This window comes from Ammodytes marinus (assembly GCF_949987685.1).
Source record: "Ammodytes marinus genome assembly, chromosome: 9".
NCBI classification, from domain to species: Eukaryota; Metazoa; Chordata; class Actinopteri; order Uranoscopiformes; family Ammodytidae; genus Ammodytes; species Ammodytes marinus.
In genome coordinates, this window is record NC_137213.1 from 22802180 (window position 1) to 22824301 (window position 22122).

The 22122-nt window shown below is 40.6% G+C and overlaps 1 protein-coding gene across 1 annotated transcript; it reads left to right on the top strand.

Moving 5' to 3' along the window:
* Window positions 1–1402: 1402 nt before the first annotated feature.
* On the top strand, window positions 1403–22116 carry LOC307255794 (amyloid beta A4 precursor protein-binding family B member 1-interacting protein-like). The gene is made up of 13 exons (XM_080034581.1): window positions 1403–1449; window positions 7235–7294; window positions 9303–9390; window positions 9881–10083; window positions 15458–15529; window positions 15611–15770; window positions 15922–16043; window positions 16148–16222; window positions 16909–17052; window positions 19173–19283; window positions 21212–21310; window positions 21457–21541; window positions 21912–22116. Exons 1-13 carry the CDS (start codon window positions 1417–1419, stop codon window positions 21998–22000), a joined length of 1341 nt encoding a protein of 446 aa, XP_079890707.1. The 5' UTR covers window positions 1403–1416; the 3' UTR covers window positions 22001–22116.
* The last annotated feature ends 6 nt before the right edge of the window (window positions 22117–22122 follow it).

Consider the following 22122-nt stretch of genomic DNA (forward strand, 5'->3'; position numbering starts at 1 on the left):
ATAAACAATCACGTGATGTTTAAATTGAGTGAGCAATGTTCGACTTTCTAAAAGGACTGTTCAAAATGCATTATGCAAACACATGCACATACATAGTCATCAGGTGATAGCAGGGTCACACTTTGACACACTTACTTATTTACTCATGCAGGCTAAAGTCAGACCACACATGATGGTGACGACGTCAACTCTGTGCTCGAGGAGAAGCCAGACAAACAGCCCACAAACACTTAAAGACAGTCAGAACCACATGCTGATGTTCATTTCTGTGAACCCTTCAACAGTTTATGCACTGTGGGACTTCACACTCTTCTATCACGGTCTGCACTATTTGTAGTGATGCTCTTCTCATCACTTGCTCTATCTGCTGCTACAACTCCTGTAATGACACAATTTTCGATTGAGATCAAACACTTAACCCAGGTCCACACGGTTCCATTTAAAGAGGTGATTCAACTTTATGTTCATTTTGGAAGATGTAGTGTGTGGTGCCGTTGAAAGGTATTGTATTATAGATGGAGTCGTTTGGCCTATACATGCATTGATATGAACGGTGTGTACAAAGTAATAGAAACCCTCAGTCAGTAAAACACAATACAGTTCAAAAACATCAGGAAAGGCATCCTCATAAAATGGAATCAAAACCTTTCTAGAACAGAACATTATTTATAGCTTTCGTAAAGGCAGTGCTGTGGTATTACTTTTAGCTGGGCATACCAAAAACAAGCAAACAAGTATGTCCATTACTGTAAAGCATTTTTTTCTTGTTTTAATTGTATGTTTGTCCAATAGGACTTTTTAAGAGGGTATACACTGATTGCTCCAGGTTTTGCAGTTATACCGTAGTTACTTTAAAAAATGTAACAATATATTTTTTTGCATGCATGCATGTATATGAAATGATGTGAAATCCCGTTTCTTTCATCCAACCCTGTAAGTTATTGCTTTAGTTTCTTGCTGCTTTAGCCCCTGATACGAGACATGTATTACAATGCCCTGAAGACCCACAGGTGTTTCCAGTTATGCAGATTGATTAGACCTCGTTAAGGCAAGGCTTCCGACAACACGGCGGTGCAAAGGGCTTTACATGAGACCCCGAAAAGGCCATTAAAGCAAGATGAAAAAGAAACACAAGTGGGAATAAAATTACTCTTATCACATTTTAAAAAGAGTAAACTTAAATAGAAGTTACAAAGATAGCTCAAATTGATAAAAAAAAAAACATCAGCCCTGCAGATATGCAACATTATTAGAAAAAACAACTATCTCACTCTGCTTTATCAGAGAAGCTGTTAAATCTACTTCCTGATTTCACAGGAAATGCAGCGACCATATGCAGAGGCAGAGGCAAGTGTACAAGTGGTTACCTATTCTTATACACTGAACCATGAGCGTCTTAGCATTCACACACACTATATGACACTCCAATGTGTGAAAGACACAGGAAAGGTAAGAACTTTGATAAGTCATATGTATAAGTCTATCTTGATGTTTTTTTTAAATTTCAGTGAAATGTTTATGCATTATAACAAAATAAAATACAAATATGCTCATTTCAAACTAGAACTAGAACTATTATTTATGAAAATGTTTACCATTTTTCTTTCTGATCCTCCCTTGAAGAGTTAAATACTTGAGCAGCCACATCAGCTTTGCTTAGGACAAACATATGTCCTCTCTTAGGAGCCAGTAGATGGTTGTGCAACTAATTAGAAAACAGTAAGAAGCTCTCGACCACAAGAAGAGAGAAAACATGTTGGTTTGTAGTCGGCAGGCAATGCTTTTTTGATTCCCTTCATGCATAGAAGTCTCCATAAATCACCTTTTGTATTCGGGCTTTGGGCTTGTCCATCTGCTAGCCTGCCTGCCTGCGTGCCTGTCCGCCTGCCTGTCTGTGTCCTGGCGGTTCCTCGATCTGTTGATGTGTGAGACCACAGTGGGAGAGACGGCAGCAACCATCTGACATCCATGATGAGAGCATGGAATTTTATAAACAAATGGGATTTTGAACCGCATTGCTTTACAGAGTACATGCCGTGACTGCAAACACAGCATATAACTGACAAGATATTACTGTTAATAAATAAGTATTACTCAGGCAACAGTTGAAAAGTTTGGATTTGATCGGTTTTCTTCTTTCCTTCAATAAGGACTACGTATTTTCAAACTGGTCGAAACAGTATAAACATACACCACCAGATGTATTGTTTGCATTTGAAATAGTTTTGGCCCCAACTTAAGAAGAATTGAATCATTCAAACTTCCATTTAGTCGATGGCTCCACATTGTTTCATTAAGGAATAACAATGTTATAATCATTTTTTCCCCTATCGATTTGGACTTAGTTTTCCGGTCCAGAAAAGCAGAACAACAACAGTACTTTAAAGTGGGCCCTAACTATTTTGGTAACCTGTTATATCATTGGGCCCCATGCAGTCTGCTGAGTGGCTAGACTGAATAAGTTTAAACTGTGACGTGCCAGTCCATAGTATGTTCAGCTGATATTCTGTGATCCGGTTCCAATAGTGCTGCTAACTCTAGACTCATGTCTGCTTGTCATATCTAAATCTGCCCAGATTTTGATGCTTAACATTCAATTTATGGAGATTTATTATATGTTCTTGTTTAACTCTTGCTTAGAGGGGTCTTTGTCTATTTTCTTGTCCTCTCAGTTGTCACTTTGGTTGCTTTATTCTCGATGTGAAAAACATAAGTTTTTACAAAATAACATGTATTTGTAAAGATGATTTTCTCCAGGCAAAAAAACTTGGAAGATTATTCAGTTGTGCAGTCAGCCATCTGATTGCACTGAATCAAGCTTTTTTTGGCAGGCGATTACAAACAGTAGTGTACATGTACGTGCGTTTAAAAAGTTTAACAAGAGTTAGAAGTTATGGAAACAGAAGTAAGGATTGACTTTCACGTGTGTCACGTAGATGTCCTGAGAAGCCACAAAGGTGAAGTTCATGTTCTGGATCCAAAATTTCACTTTCATATGGAAACAATACTTAGTCCACTACCATCCCCTCCACTCTTCCCCTTTTACCTAATTACAGTTTAATGGATGGTCTGTTTACTGTTGAGCATAAACACAGAGTGGGGCTGAATAGCACAGGCAGGGCTGTATACAGTATGTCTTTCTGTTTGTGTACCAAACATCATGCTGCATTTGTATGTATATCTGTATGAGGAAGAACACGTCGTAAAGAGGGCAATAAAAAAACGGGAAAGGGTTTTACATGTATAAATGTCTTGAAACACCACTCAGGAGTTACCGTATACAGGGCGTAACATGCACTTTGCAAAACTTTGAGCTGCAGCTTTAATGTATAAAATACATCAGCGTAAAGTCAAACAAAGCCAAACAGATGTCTGCTGGGCTCGCCACATCGGCTATTTACGCTTACCATGAAATGCACTTCTGAGAATGTATTCACTCTCTCTCAGGTGGTATAGCCGGTTAAATCACAGTGTGATCCAACTGTAGTGAAGAGAAGATGGTATAAATTGTATGAAAATATGTATAACATTCAAGCTGCTATTGTCCAATATTTTATATAAGCAATGGATCACTGGCTGTGCATTTCAAATCGGTTGCCAATGGTGACGGACCCACAGAAGATTATCAAACTATTTGCAGGTCTACAGTGAGAGTTTTTTCATCTTTCAGCTCCTTTTTTGTTTAAGTGAAGCGGTACAGGACAAAACAAATGAGAGACATGACATCATTTGAGGGACACAACAGCTTATGTGTTCACATTGAAGAAGCACAAACAGGACCTACAGTACAAACAGACAAGACAGAAACCAACAGCAAGTCATGGTAAATTGGCAAATATTTTGAGGGTGTTGAAAGGCACTGCATGTATGTGCGTGTGTGATCCAACCAGCTTTGTTAAACGGATGTGTGAGTGTGCGCGTACTGAGAGGACAAAAAAGGTAGATGGTTTCAAATGAACAGCGGTTGGTTTATGTACAAAGAGATATTTAAGATGAGATTAAATTAAGGCATTGAAAATATAGTTAACCTTAAAATAAATTAGTAGAAAAAAGTCAACTCTGTCCTCCCTCCAAATTCAGTCTATCCTTATGTAAAGTAGAGGCTACCACTTCCTTCAGTCAGAGCTGGCTGACTGGGGTCATCTCACACCAGTCTGTCACACCATCTATAACAACCCCCAGCTCTTTGTATTGGTTTAACAGCCAACAGCTTCACTGTTTTGGTTCACTCTCATCTTCCTCAGCGCCATTTTCCTCCACAGCAAGCAGCTGTTTTCAATGAAAAGGCCCCGATAAAGTCACTGTTCATTACTTGCCCATCATCAAATGGCAGACAGTTTGTGATAAGCTGGTGGAAATAGTGTAGAACTTAAGCATTGAAAGGGCCAGATGACCACGACTGCAAATTAATATTTTTGTTTTCTGGATGTGCTGGATGTGTAAATAGTTATACACTCACCGGCAACTTTATTAGGTACAGCGATTCATTTTCTTGCAAAAAGATAAAACTAATCAGCCAATTACATGTCAGTAACTCAATGCATTTCGGAATGTAGACCTGGACGGGACAACTTATTGAAACCGAGCAACAAAATGGGGAAGAAATGGGTTTTAAGTGACTTTGAGGGTGCCAGGAGGGCTGGTATGAGTATTTCAGAAACTGCTGATCTACTGGGATTTTCAATCTAAACCATCTCTAGGGTTTACAGAGAATGGTCCAAAAAAGAAAAAATTTTCAGTGAGCGGCATTTGTGTGGATGTAAAATGCCTTTTTGAAGTCAGAGGTCAGTGGAGGATGGGCATACTAGTTTGAGATGATAGAAAGGCAACAGTAACTCAAATAACCACTCGTTACAACCAGGGTATGCAGAATACCATCTCTGAATGCAAAACACAACCAACCAGATGGTTGTGAGGCAGATGGGCTACAGCAACAGAAGACCCCACCGGGTGCCACTCCTGTCAGCTAAAAACAGGAAAATGAGGCTACAATTCTCACAGGATCACCAACATTGGACAATTCAAGATTGAAAAATCATGCCTGGTCTGACGAGTCTCGATTTCAGTTGCGACATTCAGAAGGCAGGTTCAGAATTTGGCATTAACAACATGAAAGTATGGATCCATCCTGCCGTGCATCACTTTAAACCCCCTTTCTTCCCCATTCTGATGATCGGTTTGACTTCAGTACATTCTCTTGAACACATCTAAATGCATTAAATTGCTGCCATGTGATTGGTTGATTAGCACCCAAGTGTATACTTTTCACATTTCTCCACAAAGCATTTTAGCATGGTTTAGCTAACTGTTTTTGGTGTTATGGCTAAAGCTATCATTGACACTGGTTTCATAGTGTTCGTTACCAAAGCAAGCTACTTTTTCTCAGAAAGAATCACTGTATACTACCTGCATCCACACAAAAAAAACGGTCAGACAAGTTCAAAGTTAGTGAGTAGCTTGTGAATATAATACAGTGAGTTGAGCATTTAGCAGCTGAAGGAACAGCTTTTTCTAAAAACAACCATGAAAGACAGTTAGTGTCATTTGAAACACAACCCCAAATGATTGCTAATCCTGTCAGTTGGATGAGCAAAACAAACACATATTTATGTTCGCCACATCAAGTTAAATGTCAGTCTTGTGTTAACATGCACGCAGCTATCCCCCAACTAGCCAAAAAAAAACAGTTAATACAGTTTCAACCAGGACAACAGGAAATAAGGGATGGCTTCGTAGACCGAAACATGGGTACAGTGCACTGCTTGAATACGGACTTTGTTGTGGTCACAGAGGTTTGGCGCTCTTCCCAGCAACCTAAACAGTACGATATGTGGAACTTGGTTAAAGGAAACAAGATTAAGCTTTGCAACACATAACAAGACTCTATTGAGATACAGGAAAGAAAGAAAACAAATCAACACCATGGGTCACAACAAGTAGTTGGCACATGAAGAAACATAAATGAGTCACACAAGTTACATCCAGGGGTACCATTCAAACAGAGATTGTACTACATATATGTGAAATTATAAGCGGAAAATGCACACATGTAATCTACACAATGTAAAGATTAGAAGACACCGCAAACAAATGCCATATTATCATCTCAAATATTAGTCACGGATCATTCATACAGACATAACAGTCTGTTCAGTGTATGTTGGTTTTGGTTTGGACAGTTGTTCAAAAACCCCCCATTCTTTACTGAGAAAAGACCAATCTTATAACATTGAATATCTGCTGTCTCCTTTTATTTTCGATCTACAGTATATCAAATTGATTTATGTTTGTTTAGAAAAACAAGAAAAAGTGTATCACCCCTCCCAATCATGCTTTTTGTTGAAATTCTTGGGCTAGACTCGTGTTTGGACCCCCTAATGTTTAAACCATAGTTTTGCCCCCATTGCTAATGATAACTACCCATTGCAACCATCTCAAAGAGCTGGCAAGAAGTAGACACCTATTGAGTTCTTTGTGGCTTTTAGTTTTTAAAGCCTCTCCACATGCAGGATTTGTTTTTGAGCCTAAAGCTGGCAAAGTGCCGCAGCCATATGGACCATAGTCGCTGAGTTCCACACAGTCTTGCCTGATGGAAATCTTTGATCTGAACGAAAACCTTTTTTAATTATCATTTGTTAATACAAATAACTTGCTTGCTTGAGCTAACTCGCCTAATTCACAGATAACTTGGTGATTTTTCAAAGAGTGTCATAATTAGATGTTTTCAAAGGAAACACATCATTCTGCTTGCCATCACCTCACATGGCGTCTTTCAGCCAAATGGGTTTTTAGTAAGAACTAATGAATTGCAGTTGTGAAATTAGTTCTGCATTGTTTGTACTGTGAATGGAATATGGACCCAAATGATGCAGTTTATTTATGATGAGGTCCATTGGATTGCTGAGCGGTGATTACAACAACTTGTGTGACATGGAAAGCATTTGAACCTGCCACACACACACACACACACACACACACACACACACACACACACACACACACACACACACACACACACACACACACACACACACACACACACACACACACACACACACACACACACAAACACACACACACAAAGGCGCTGGTGCTAGAAACTGAATTCATACTGAACTGAAATCTTCCAAAGTTTTTTCACTTCCCAATTCTACTGCTGTCATCTCCTATAATCTGCTTTCTAAACGATTATGTGTAACCTTCATAGTGCTGTGTTTTGTTCTACCATTCTCAGATGGAGGACATAGATGCCATGTTCAGCACCCTGCTTGGAGAGATGGATGAACTCTCTCAGGTAAGTTTTACAGCAGTGCTGAAAGCTGATTGCTAGCATTGTCACTGACACTGACTTCTAATATGCTTACAGTCAGAATGCTTACATGCTGATGATGAGCGAGTGCAATTTCACCCTGGCAGTGAAGCCTGTTTAGCATGCTACTATTGACTAAATATCAATAAACACGCTAAGGCTGATGGGAATGACATTCGTTTTGCAGATATTCTCTCATACACCAAAGTGCCTGAAATTCTAATGATGGTGCCATGAAAAGTGAAAAGATTACCAAAACAACTAAAGATTACATCAATGGGGACATGAATATCCATAAGACATGTCATAGTTAAGTCAAGGGATCATCCAGGTCTAAGGTTTATCCTACAAGAACAAGGGATCTCTGTACCAAATGCCATGGCAGACCCATGCAACAAGTTGTGAAATATTTCACTCCTCCTGACCAAGGTGGACCAAGGTCACCGCCATCGCCCACCTTACAATCACGCTGCTAACATGGCTTAAACAAACAAATCCCATTATGCATTAGTAGATTACATCTGGGATTGTGAGGAAAAAAACAGTGGGATTTCAAACATCTCCGGTCGCATTCTTTCTCAAAACACGACCAGATGAGCTGAGCCTCGTACACTCTCGCCGAATGTTTCCATCAGTGCTTTTGAAGTGTGAGCACGTTTCAATAAGTGAATCAGACAAATCACTTGCTGTTTACCTCGATAATCTGGGCATTATCTTATTACCCGTGGCAGGCTCTGTTTTGAAACAGGGCGTCAGACAGAAAGGCGCAAGGGCGACGCCGAGACGTTGAAGTCATCGCATCTGGATTGGACCGTGGGCAATCGCTGCAGATTGCCTTAAGCACACATAAGCTGCTCATCATAGCACTGCAGCACGCCAAGAAAAGCATTACACTCTTCTAACTGATGCAACCTCGGCCTGAGGCGCAGTTCATTGTTCAAATTCAAATCTCCCAATGTTAGCTAAATGAGTGCAGCCCTGAGAATGGGATCAATCGCAAACATAACATCAGACATAGGCTACCAAACAAAAAACAAAAAAAATTGCTCTGTATGTCACTTTGGCATGCGCCTTTCTTTGAAAGTCATCAAAATGACAAACAGCACTCCACAGACTAATACCAGTTTACAAAAAATTAAAAAAAGCTTTTTGATTAAACAAATGATTCTCTCAGAGTATTAGAAACATAAGTAGTTCCACTTATTGCCTTGATTGGGTCCATTCTCTGCTTTACTGCCTTGGAGCCAGAAGACAGACAGTGTTTTCTAGCCCCGACTATAAGCCGTTTGGAGGTGTCATTAAAGCAGCAGGACATGTGCTTTCAGACACAGTCATCAGGGTTGAACTGCATGGCTGGCATGCAGCATTTTTCATACAGTTTGGCAGTCTGCCCAGTTTATTTATGAGATATGATTGAGCCTGTGGACACATATGTTAATGGTTCAAATATTGCTTAATCATAATAAAATCATAATAAAATAACTCAGAGGGGACACAGGTTCACCAGAGTCTCGGTGTATGCAGCTTGTCCCAAAAAAAGGAAAAGAGTGATTGTATCATCACAGTTTTGACAAATCCTTTTTCCTTAATTACTGATGATGATTTATCGTATATACATACAGCAAGCTGAGAGCAATGTGTTCTCTATTATTGGGCGCCGCTTGAAAACCCAGCATGCAGGGAAAGAAAATCCCTGATAAATAGCAGGCTTGTGTAACATCATTTAACAACAGGTCAGAGCGGTTCAAGGACACTTGGATTTTTGGGGCTGCTCTTTGATCACCACTGTTATCTGGAAATAGACAAACTGCGGCTCCTGCTAGACGTGACTTCTGGGTCAAATGTATTTTAAAACATTAAAATAAATAATATCGCATCTTATTTCTTATTTTCGCAATATGCCTTAATTTATTGGTGTGTTTAAGAAAGTGGGAGCCCGGTGGTTCTGAGATGTTATTGATTCACTGTGACATTACTGTGTACATTACTGCAGAGTTTAATGCCTGCAACCGACGCACCAGAAGTAGATCCTGATCCACAGAGAGACAGACCGTTCTCCATCGGCTTCACAGACCTCAATGGTAAGTGCCCATTCAGGAGACAATGCTTTTGTCCAGAGGAAAGTTCAGTCGAGTTGTACTGCCCTGAAAGTAAGCGGGATTCAGATGGATGCAAGTGCCGGAGATAAAAGGCAGTCCTCTTAAAGATAAGACCTGGGTTGGGAGGGACTGTTTTTTCTTGTGCCAGAAAGTCATGTCAACCTCTACGAACCGGGAGGGATAAAAGTGGAGAGAGAAATGTCAGAAAAGTTGTTTGGACTTCACATTAATGAATCAGATACATTTGTAAATGAAATGACATTATGAGGGAATAAGGAAGTCACACTGCACCCGACTACAGCAGTATATGGTTAAAGGCCTTGCTCAATGGTACCTCAGCAGTATAAATGGGGAAGCGCCAAGTGCAGCTGCTTCATTTTGCCCAAGCAATTTTGTACTGTGTCCAGACTGAACCAGTGACCTTTACAGGGACATTTCACTAACGTTTAGGCCACAACTTACCCTTTAACAGAGTCTCTCAATCAACTGGAGGACCATGACCTGGATGATTTGGTGGCCGACCTCAGATCAAAATCAACCACCGCTGATCTAGAGACCGGTGGTGGTACAGATAATCACATTGCAGCATCTTCGGCCATGACTCAGGATTTTGAGCCAGCATCTGCTCTTCCTCCACCGTCAAACACTGCTGAGTCATCTGTGGTGCTACAGATGGTAACCTAGAATCTTTCACTGATCATGAAACTTAAAGGTGGAGTCAGCAATTTTGGAGAACACTTTTTGTCAAAAGCAGTGAATATCACCTCACGCTCCGTTACCTGTCCGTATTGTGCGTGTGCGCTGAAAAGAAAAACTTAGACTCTGTCAACTGGTATGTAAAATATAGGGAATGTAAACATTACAGAGCCTAGGCTGTGTAAGGCAAGGCAAGGCAAGGCAAGTTTATTTATATAGCACAATTCAGACACAAGGCCACTCAAAGTGCTTTACAGGGGCAAGATTAGAATACATAAAACACATTATAAAACATTTAAAAGCGAATAAAAGAAGCAAATAAAAATTAAATAAAAATTAAAAGAAGCAAATAAAATGAAAATTGCAAGTTAAAAAGGAAACAAAAAAGTCTTCAGACTCGATTTAAAAGAACTGAGAGTTGCAGCAGACCTCAAGTTCTCTGGGAGTTTGTTCCAGATTGTTGGTGCATAAAAACTAAAAGCTGCTTCTCCACGTTTAGTCCTAACTCTAGGGACTGTAAGTAGACCTGTCCCAGACGACCTAAGGGCCCTGGACGGTTCATAACTTATCAGCATATCAGTAATGTATTTTGGCCCTAAACCATTTAGTGCTTTATAAACCAACATCAGAATTTTGAAATCAATTCTTTGAGTGACTGGAAGCCAATGTAAAGACCTCAGAACTGGGGTAATGTGATCCACCTTTTTGGTCCTAGTGAGGACTCGAGCAGCAGCGTTCTGAATTAGCTGAAGCTGTCTGATTGATTTTTTTGGAAGGCCAGCAAGGACACTGTTACAGTAGTCAAGTCTACTAAAGATAAATGCATGGACAAGTTTTTCTAAATCTTGCTGAGACATAAGCCCTTTAATTCTTGAAATGTTTTTTAGGTGGTAGTAGGCTGATTTATTGATTGATTTTATGTGTTTCTTGAAATTCAAGTCAGAGTCTACAACAACACCAAGATTTCTGGCTTGGGGTGTAGTTTCTAACATAATGGATGTAAGCTGTGCGCTGACTTTTAATTGTTCATCTTTGGCACCAAAGACAATTACTTCAGTTTTATCGTTGTTTAATTGAAGGAAATTTTGGCACATCCAATCATTGATTTGTTCAATGCACTTACTCAGTGCCTGTATTGGACTGTAGTCTCCTGGTGATATGGTTATGTAAATGTGTGTGTCGTCTGCATAATTATGGTAGCATAATTTGTTCTTATTCATAATCTGAGCTAGTGGGAGCATGTAGATGTTAAATAGAAGAGGGCCAAGAATGGAACCTTGGGGGACCCCGCATGTAATATTTGTCCGCTCAGATGTGAAATTGCCTATTGACACATAGTAGTCTCTATCCTTTAAGTAGGATTCAAACCAGCTTAGTACAGTTCCCGAAAGTCCAACCCAGTTTGCTAGTCGATCTAGTAATATGCTGTGGTCAACTGTGTCAAAAGCGGCACTGAGATCCAGTAAAACTAAGACAGAACTTTTGCCACTGTCTGTGTTTAAATGGATGTCATTGAGGACCTTAACCAGAGCAGTCTCAGTACTGTGGTGTTGTCGAAATCCTGACTGGAAGACATCAAAGCAGTTATTCATTGCTAAGTAGTTATTTAGCTGTTGATAAACAGCTTTTTCAATGATTTTACTTAAAAATGGTAGGTTAGATATGGGCCTATAATTTTTCATGAGTGATGTATCTAGATTGTTCTTTTTTAAGAGTGGCTTGATGACTGCTGTTTTCAGGGCCTGTGGGAATACACCTGTCTGAAGGGACATATTGACCATTTGTAGAACATCTGAGGCCATACAGCTAAAAACAGTTTTAAAGAAGCCTGTGGGCAGAATGTCAAGGCAACAGGATGAGGAGTTCAGGTGTTGTATAATGTCCTCCAGGTTTTTGTGGTTTATAAGATAAAATTCTGTCATTGCATTTGAATTGATTTTAAGAGGGAACACATATGTTGAACTTGGTATTGATGCAGTGACAGCTTGTCTAATTTTGTGAATTTTCTCAGTAAAGAAGGAGGCAAATTCATTGCAGGCCCTCGTGGAAAGATGCTCAGACGCTACTGGCACAGGAGGGTTTGTTAATCTGTCGACAGTAGCAAACAGGGCACGTGCATTGTTGTTGTTTTTGGTGATGATGTCAGAAAAGAAAGAATGCCTTGCATTTCTCAGTTCTGAGTTAAACGTGCACAGTTTCTCTTTGAAGATGTCATAATGAACCTGGAGATTTGTTTTTCGCCACCTGCGTTCTGCTTTACGGCACTCTCTTCTTTCTATTCTGACCTGCGGGGCATTTCTCCAAGGAGATCTTTTCTTACCAGAGACAACCTTCATCTTAGTGGGCGCAATAGCATCTATAACACAACTTTGCCGTTAAAGTTGTCTAAGAGCTCCTTAACTGAGTTACAGGGGAGGGGTGGTATCGAAGAAAATGCTTGAATGAATGTTTCACTGGTATTTTCTGTAATATACCGCTTTTTGATTACTTTTGACTGATCAATTGTGTGAACAGACATTGTACTCTCAAAAAATAAACAGGAATGGTCCGTGAAGGGACCCATATCTGCCACTGTTATGTCTGAAATGTTCATTCCTCTGGAAATGATAAGGTCCAGCGTGTGCCCTTTGTTATGAGTTGGTTTGTCAACATGCTGATTTAGTCCAAAGTTGTCAAGGACACAGCACAGTTCTTTCGCACATCTGTCCTCTGGTTTGTCAGTATGAATATTGAAATCTCCGACGATTAATACACAGTCAAACTCAGTACAGATTACAGACAGCAGTTCAGTAAGTTCATCAAAAAAGCTTGCATTGTATTGTGGTGGCCGGTAGATATTGATGAAAATAGCTCTAGAGGCTGAATTTAACTGTAGAGCCACATACTCAAATGAATCAAAATTTCCATAAGACATCTTTTTGCATTGTAGAGATTCTTTAAACAGAATAGCAACCCCCCCTCCTTTTTTATGCACTCTGGATTCACTCACAAAATTGTAATTTGCGGGGGCGGACTCTATAAGAACAGCTGAGCTGTTATCTTGGTCTAACCAAGTTTCAGTTAAAAACATAAAATTAAGATTGCGCCTAGTAATAAGATCATTAATTAAAAATGTTTTACCTGCCAAGGATCTGATGTTTAATAAAGCTAAATTTAGTGTGTTCGAAGCATTGTCAGCCCGATTTATTTCAGCACACTGTGGCTGAAGAGGAATGCTTATCAGATTTGATACATTTACAGGATTTAAGAGTTTCCTGTTACTTGAGATACACTTTGAGAAACAGGGCCCCAGCTTATCCTGTGAGTCGTAGGCGTTAACTAAGTAGCCGCGGCCCGGCACATATCAACAAGTGCTGACATCATCAGTCTCCCTAGCCTGATGATGAAGACGTCGCGGTGGGATCAGAGGGGGTTTGCGTGGCGGGGTGAAGAGCCGGGCGCTGTGGCTTAGATTGGCGAGTTGAGGGGGACGTTGACTGCTGGGGGTACATGTGATTTCCTTAAATCCCAGATCAGGAGAGGATGGAGAAAGGGTGGTTGTAGGAGAGAAACGAGGAGAGAGAGGTCGGCTTGGTGTTGACCTGCGTGGTCCAGGGGAGACGGGGATGGGTGGAGCCCCCTCCTCTCTGCCCTGATATCTCTCCTGGTCTGAGCTGTCATCTGGGGCCGGCAGTTGTCCTTTTGGCGCTGCTGCTACGCTGTGTTATCTTCTTCTCCTGGGCCTTGTCCTTGGCCCGAACAGATTGGTGACGTAGGACGTACATCACGTTGGATGTGAATAGTTTGACTCCAGCCTTATTTAGACAAAGTCCATCTGTCTTAAAAAGCTGCTTGCGGTTCCAGAAAATGTTAAAATTGTCAATAAAATGCGTGGTCAGGGCACACAGTTGAAAGCCATGTGTTCAGTGCTAACAGTCTAGTGAATCGCTCAGGTCCTCTTCTGATTGGTGGCAGAGGACCACTGATAAACACCTCAGCATTCAGTGAGCTGACCGTGTTCAGGAGATTCTTAAAGTCCTGTTTCAACATTTCAGACTCTTGTTTTACAACATCATTTGATCCGATGTGCAGAATGATGTTCTTTACAGTTGTGTGTGCAGCTGCAATTTCCAGGATTCTCTCTTCTAGGTCCGACACCATATCATTTGGAAAGCAGAGTACTTTGGTATCAACACTAAACATGCTTTTCATATCTCTAACAGAAAAGTCTCCAACTATCAGGGTTTCAGGCCTGGTCGTTAGCTTGGTTAGCCCGGTTGTTAGCTCTCTCTGTGGCTCTTGGCTTTCGGGCCTTACCTTGTTGTGTGAAGGCGCTATGCTATCTTGGTCATCAGAGGGAAATCCAGGGACTTGCATCAGTGGAGTAAACCGGTTCGACACTTGCACACTTGTTTGCTGTGGAAGTTTGTTGTTGTTACCTCTCTCCCTTGCAGTAATCCATTGCTGCGGCCTCCGAGGCGCGGGGGTTGAGGAGGCACCGTGCCTGAGTGATAACGCAGGCCAGCCATCCAGATCAGTCATCTCATGGTGCTCGGCCCTGCCGGTTATCCGTCCTCCCTTTTCCAATCTCTTTGGCCTTCCACCAAGACGATTCCAGGGAGGGTTATCACTAACCTGGACACGGCCCTTTTGTTTCTTCATAGCCTTGTCGGTGCTAGTTAGCTGTGCGTTAGCTCGATCTTGTCCACTGTTTAAAGTCACTGATAGAGTGGTGTCGTTCCCACATAGTCCATTCACATCAATGTTCATTTCTATTCGATTCATTTTTGTTTCCAGTGCTGTAATCCTCTGTAGGAGTGTTTGATAGTCCTCGTTAGATAAGGGAGGCATCTTGCTGCTAATTAGCTTTAGCTGAGCGCCTCGCTTCCAGTCACCACAGGCTTGTCCTGTTGTTAGGCCCCCCCTCACGTTCTATTGAGAAGGTCGTAAAAGTGTCCAAAAATGCCTGTAGTATCTATAAAAGTAAAAATAAATTACAGTCCCTTTGATTTGTATGTATCCAGGACCTGCTGCTAAATTTATTATCGAGGAAAAATAAGAATGTAAGCAAAAAGTGCAAGAGGAGGAGAGAGCAAGCAGAAAAGCGTCTGCACAGTAGGAAAGCAGGAAGCGCCAGCCTAGTGTATTAACACTGGATTGTTTTCAGCACACACACACACACACACACACACACACACACACACACACACACACACACACACATACACACACACACACACACACACACACACACACACAGTAGCGCATCCTGAGGAGATATTCCCTGATTTTGACCAAAAGTGATTTTAACTCCACCTTTTAGTTGTTCATGACAAAATGATCACTGATGACCTCCTTGTATTTATGCTTCCAGGGCGAACCCCAGACAAAGGTGGACCAAATCAAACTGGCTCTGGAGAAGCTGAAACAAGCCAAAGTGAGGAAGGTGAAGTCAGATGGTTTTTGAGTGTCTCTCTTCCCCATGCAGCTAAGCGAACAAAGTAACTGAGCTTGATGCCTCTCGTAGTTGATAGTAAAGGTGCTGATGAGTGACGGCAGCTCCAAGGTACTGATGGTGGATGAGGGGCAGACGGTCCGAGAGGTTTTGGACAAGCTGTTTGAGAAGACACACTGTGACTGTGCCATCGACTGGAGCTTGTGTGAGACCAACTCCGATTTGCAGATTGGTGAGATGAACAAGCTCACATGCTGTACACACACAGAAATCATATGTAGGCAATGGTCATTGTGTTCACAGGCAAGGAAACTAGAAGTAGAGAAGGAGGCACAATTGCACACTGTATATTGATATCATAGTTTGGCTTCTCACTATTTCAGAAAGAAGCTTTGAGGACCATGAAGATTTAGTGGAGTCGCTGTCTGCATGGACTCGCCACAGTGAAAACAAAATATATTTTGTGTCCAGGATTCAGAAGTACCTAATGTTCACAGACCCTCAGGTGAGTATGAGCGAGTAACTGTGTGCACACTTTCTTGTCAGAAGTTTGATTACATGGTTGAACGCCAAGTCATTAAATTTAACTATGCCTTTCTCGCCCTGAAGTTATTTTACATGTGGAAAAGAAAGAAAGAATGCTTGAGCGGGATTAACAAGCAAGAAAAACAACTCTTACTCAAGGTCAGTTCGAGCACCAAGCTAACACCTTGCGGAATTGTGTCGAGCACAAACTGAAAATGGTTCCAATATACAGTAGGCTATAAAAAAGCTTTTTTACATCCTGCACATGTACAGCGTCATCCTCTGCATTCTGATCCCCAATGTACAGATACATGATGATTATTGGCCCATTATGTCCTATTATTATCCATTAGGCCCAACTCAATCAAACCCAGTTTGCCATGACTTTATGCCAGCTCTATTAACCCTCTCCTGAGATACTGCTCCTCAGTTCTTCAAAATTTAACCTTTTTTTCTCCTCTTCCCTTTGGAATTATCCCTGTTCGGCTACACAAGGAAGCTCTGGACATTGTTGGGGTTAGGATATATCAGAATAGCACTCTTTTTAAATTGATACAGTGATCTTTTCCACTGCACAACTACTCATGTGGAGTACCACAAGGCTCCATATAAGGCACACTTATTTTCCTTATACTGTATATGCTTCCTTCAGGGTATATTTTCAGAAAGCATTATAGCTCCCACAATTGTGATGCAGATGACACCCTCTGAAACCTGGTCATCCATGCTGAATCAACTCACTACCCACCATATTTCTTTTTGTACGACTGTACAACATTATATATCTATTTTTCTGTATCCTGTGTTCATTTCAGTTGTGTTATCTTTTCCCTCTGACTCTGAAGGAGCATTTGGGAGGTGCAGTTGTGATTGTTCCCAATCTTGAGGGCACACTGTACCTAAAGGAAGATGGGAAAAAGGTTTGGAAACCTCGCTACTTTATGCTCAGGGCCTCGGGCATCTACTATGTACCCAAAGGAAAGACAAAGGTATGGCAGATCAAATGTGTTTTTCTAAATGCCATCAACACACATACAAGCTAATTAGCTTGGAGAACATTTCTAGTGGGCGGTTTTCATGACAGTGAAAGTGGTGAATTCTCTGTTATGGTTATGTTTCATGAAGTGATTTTTGGCACACTTCACAAAAGAAACCAAGTATCCCACTTTATTTGCATTTTACCCATTATCTTACTCTCCTAAGCCACTAGTAGCTGTTATTAAACTTTGGCTACAGCCTGAATTTTAAAATCATTAGGAATGAACTATTCTAGGTAAATAAATATTCAAAGAGTTTTTATTTGGTTCTCTAGTTTTATCCCTGGACATCTTTAGAAATCATTGTTAACAAGATAAGTGAGGTACATAGCAACAATTTTATAACAAGCCCACTGTTTTGTTTCTTGTTCTAACTCTCAATTCGTAAAATAGATATCAGGCTTCAACTAGCGGTCCGTTAGCTCAGCTAAGCTTAGCATTAAGGCTGGAAATGGGGTACACAGCTAGCCTGTCTGTTATAGGCAATTTTTTGGTTTATTATAAAACCAAAGTTTTTAATTTTTGGTTTAATATCAATGTTGTCCCGAGCTTAGCTAAATTAACAGATAAGTACACCTAAACCCCCTATAAAAACTCAACAAAGATAATGTGTTAATTAGCTTGAACGCTATTAAAAGGCTTTTTTTTTTACATTAAGATGCAAGTAAAAATTCCCCTCTTTCCAGTATTTTCGCCAAGCTAGTCAGCTATATCTTGGACGGAGAAAGGCTTGTCTCAATTTTATTAATTAACTCATGGTGACAAAACCAATTTGCGTTGCTCCCAAAATATCAAACAATTGCTTTAAAGCTATGTCTGCGCATATCTATGCTATGTTGACGAAGGGTTTAAGGTTTTTCATACCGACTACTAACAGAGCTGTCATAATTGAAGAGAGAAAACCATAAGCATAAACTGGACAAGACAAATATGCCAGCAGTCCTTAAAACAAAAGGACAGGATTTTATTCCCCCTGTGTGAAGTCTATGATGACTTACATCTGAGGGCTTGAGCCTGGCCAATGCAGAAAGGCAAGAGGAAGAGCCGGAGAAATGAAGATGGACAGTGTGAATTGAGGCCTCGCCGCTGTTAAAGAGAAACATGTCGTTCTGTCACAGAGCTAGCAGAAAACGCCGCCCATGCAGGCTAAAAGTCCAAAAAAATCAACCTTCCAAGAGGGAGGAATAGTTGGAGAAGGAACCGTGCAAGGCAGATGTGCAAAATGGCAAACATAAGGGAGCAGCAGGAATCATCTGAGGCCAAAGACACATGGCTGAAGCAGAGATAGATCTGGAAAAAAAGGTTTATTTGGCAAGAGAAATGGCCAAAATCAGACAAAAAAAAAATCCAACAAAACATAACTGTTTTCCATCAGTCTGAAATGCACCCACATGTAACTACAGTACAGCAAGTCTTAAAAAATACACAAACACTGCTTTCATGTAGGCAGAGATATAATAGTGATCATCAGGCAGGCAGAGTTGGAGAAAATGGAAGAGATGGAAGAGGAAAAGTGGAGCAAGATGTGAGACAAAGTCAGGAAGGAAAAGCTCTGTCGTCCCCTGGGGGTCACCTTCTCTGACGGCAAGCTTTACATTGTAGATTCCAGTTGAACAACAGAGTCTTTGTCAGTGTGGTTACATGTGGGGAGCCTGATGTGTTTCTGCTTTGAATCAAAAATGGAAGGAATGTTGAAATGCAAAATATTTCCTCTGAAATGGAGCTTGATAGTTGACAAATGGCCTCTCGTTTATTTGTTTCCTTTTTGAAGTGTCTTCATTTTTTAATACTTACCATACAATGAGATCGAGGCAATGTATTTCTTCCACACACAACATCACTTTAAAGGCAAAATAATAAACAGAAGGCATATGCACTACTTTCATTTATGCTACCTCGTAAGTATCCCAGTAAAAGATTGGCAATGCTATAAATTCTGTTTACAGACATATTTCCTGTGATGCCAACATGTGCATTTTCCCAACACTTCTGTCAAGCATTCAAAAAACGATACGATTGCAAGGTATAATCATGAACGTTACAAATTGTTTATTTTTTTCCCTGTCCGGAAGTCTTCCAGTGATCTCGCCTGCTTTGTTCGTTTTGAAAAAGTCAACATCTACAGCACCAGCAACTACAGACAGAAATACAGAGCACCCACCGATTTCTGCTTCCTGCTAAAGGTGAGTTAGTCCTTTTTTTATCTCCTTACAAATCTTGCCTTCCCATCTATGTACTATTCATACACTTAAAGGTGCTCTGAGGAACATTAATTTTTTGTTCATTCTTGCACCCTCTTTGGACAAAAGCGGTAGTGTTTTAACTATGCCAGCTATAGTTCCAGGGTGAGGGAACCATGATAAAGGCATTAAGAAAAATTCACACTTATGGTCACGTTTGCTGTTACATGTCCTTTACGATCATCAGAGGAAAAATGAGACTCTTTCAGAAATATTGAAAAGTTCCTTGTAGCACCTTTAAGTGGCTCAATGTTCAGAGGAAATGACTGCACTTTCAGATGCCCTTATTCATATACATTCACAGTTTCATTATTACATTGTGTGGAAATGAAACACTTGGGTGGGATGACCAGTATTAGCAAAACAAATTGAATTAGTGAAACAATATTTATTCTCTCTCTCTCTCTCTCTCTCTCTCTCTGGCAAACAGTGTTTCCACAACATGGTCAGAGATGTCTCAGTTGGTGTGCATATTTAAATAAAGCTGTTTTGAGCTCTGGGCGGACCCCTGCAGTATGTCAACACCTCACCTACTTGGTGCAGTTAAGGCTGGTGGTGAAAAGAACAAAAAGCAGACGAGAAGTCAGTCAGGCAGAGGTGAACAGAAGCAGAGTTTAACATCATCATTATGGTCAACACAGAGGTCGCACATTTCAATTCGGCTTGAACGGAGAGTGGAACAATGTGTTAACTGATGGTGGTGGTGGTACAGTATGTGTGTGTGGTATTTGAAGGCTATGCAGGGTTGTAGTAGTATCTTGGGGTCATTAAGACTCAATTTCCCAGCAGGGATCCATGATGCTCTCAAAACTATACGTAGTGTTTGTGTTTTAGTTGTTACTGCAGTTTAGATATGACGTGGAAAACCCATGGGCGCTATTAAACAAGACTAAATCCACTTACTGTGTAGTACTTTCCAGGCTTCAGAAAGAGGAAGGCTGAATAGGACCAGGGAAGGATTCTACACAATTTCACCACTGCAGGGGCTAAACATGAGGTTGTCAGACTCAGAAGACACAGTGTTAGTAATGCTGTTGGCAAAATACAGTTAAGACATGATGAGGGCAAATTACATGAATGAAAATGCAAAAATATAAAAGCTTGTCAGGTTGTGCCTGTATAAGTGCCATGTTTACTTTTCAAAAATCCGTCAGAATGTCAAACGTGTTTCTCAACCATGGGAACCTGGACAAATCAACTTAACATAGTGTTTTTGTTCTCAATAGCTTCCCTTAAACTTCACTTAGAAATCTGTCAAATCTAAATTTTTTCAAATTGTGTCCTTCTTTTGTTTTGAATAAAGTTAAAAGAATCGAGGGACCTCCACATTCCCAGTAAAACATGTAGGCCTGTTGTTCCTGTTTTAACAGTAGCCAGTGTCATTTGAACTTGGAACAGCTTGGTAGGAGCTGCCCTCTGCTGGCTCTTGTGTGTAGTATGTCTGTATTTAAAGGAGCACTCCAGCAATTTCATACTTCAAGTTCTATTTTCTGGTTGTGGGAAGTACTGAGCCTGCGAAAACAGATGCGAGATATTTACCACGGCTCTGAAATATCTTTGTAAATAACCCCAATGATGTCATAGTGATGTCATCAGGGTTATCTTAGATTAAGTTTTAAAGTGTTGACTGAAAAAATTTAATTTACCAGAGAGGCAGGATCTATCAACACACTATCAAGTTGCATTGTGGGAAGTGTAGGATGCAGCATTTCAGGAGCTTGACCCACACTAGACATTTAAAATCAGGATATTTTTGCATAATTTTTCTATTATTACTATTTTCTTTTGTTTCACTCCTGTCACCCATCTTTATAGAAGTGCAAGACTAAATAGTAGAGGCCATTTACAGTCACTGTTCTCTATATTCCCAGCATCCCTGCATCCAGAAAGAGTCGCCTTACATCAAGTTCCTGTGCTGCGATGATGAACACATTCTGTCGCTTTGGGTCAACTCCATCAGGATAGCCAAGGTCAGAGTCCACATTGTCTGCAGCCCATCTTACATTTATGTCCAACTTCAAATTTGGAGAATGAAAAGAAGTAGCAAATATGGACATTTCATCTCTGGCAAAGAGTTAAACAGGTGTGTGTGTCATCTGTGTGTGTGTGTGTTCAGTATGGGACTGTGCTGTATAAGAACTACCAGGCTGCAATAAAGAGAGCCACCAGTTTGCAAACTCTGCACTCTGCTGCACTCAAAGGTAGGTCTACACATCTGAATAGGAAAACCTTGAAACAGTTACCATTTGAAGTTTGAACTTGAATTTGTTTGCAAGTTGTTCAAATACATATTTAGCACTTACTCAAATGTTTGCATGCGTTGCATTAGTTTTTTAATAAACAAATAGCATCATTCTGAGAATTTCATGGTTCCATGAATTCAAAATGAATACTTTGAGCAGCTTAATAGTACACACCGGCCGTGGTCAGATTAATGCTGCCTATGAACAGCTATGGAGAAGGAGTGCAGGAATGTTCTATTACAATACATAACAGGAATTTGCCTGCAGAAACACTGAGTATTAGAATCTTAAAATCCACATCTCTGGATTTAATTCTCATTCTTCACAGACGGATCCAACGGTCATGTTGAGGACTATCCATATGAGTCACCACCAGACTTCATTCCTCCTCCTCCTCCTGGACACACACAAGTTTGAGACAACATCAACTCTCTGTGTATTGATGTCATCTTGAGGCGGCATGAATTTAGCCTCCTTTTTGCACACAACTGCAAAAATCGCTAACCTACAGCCAATAAGACGACTTCTCAGTTACGTAC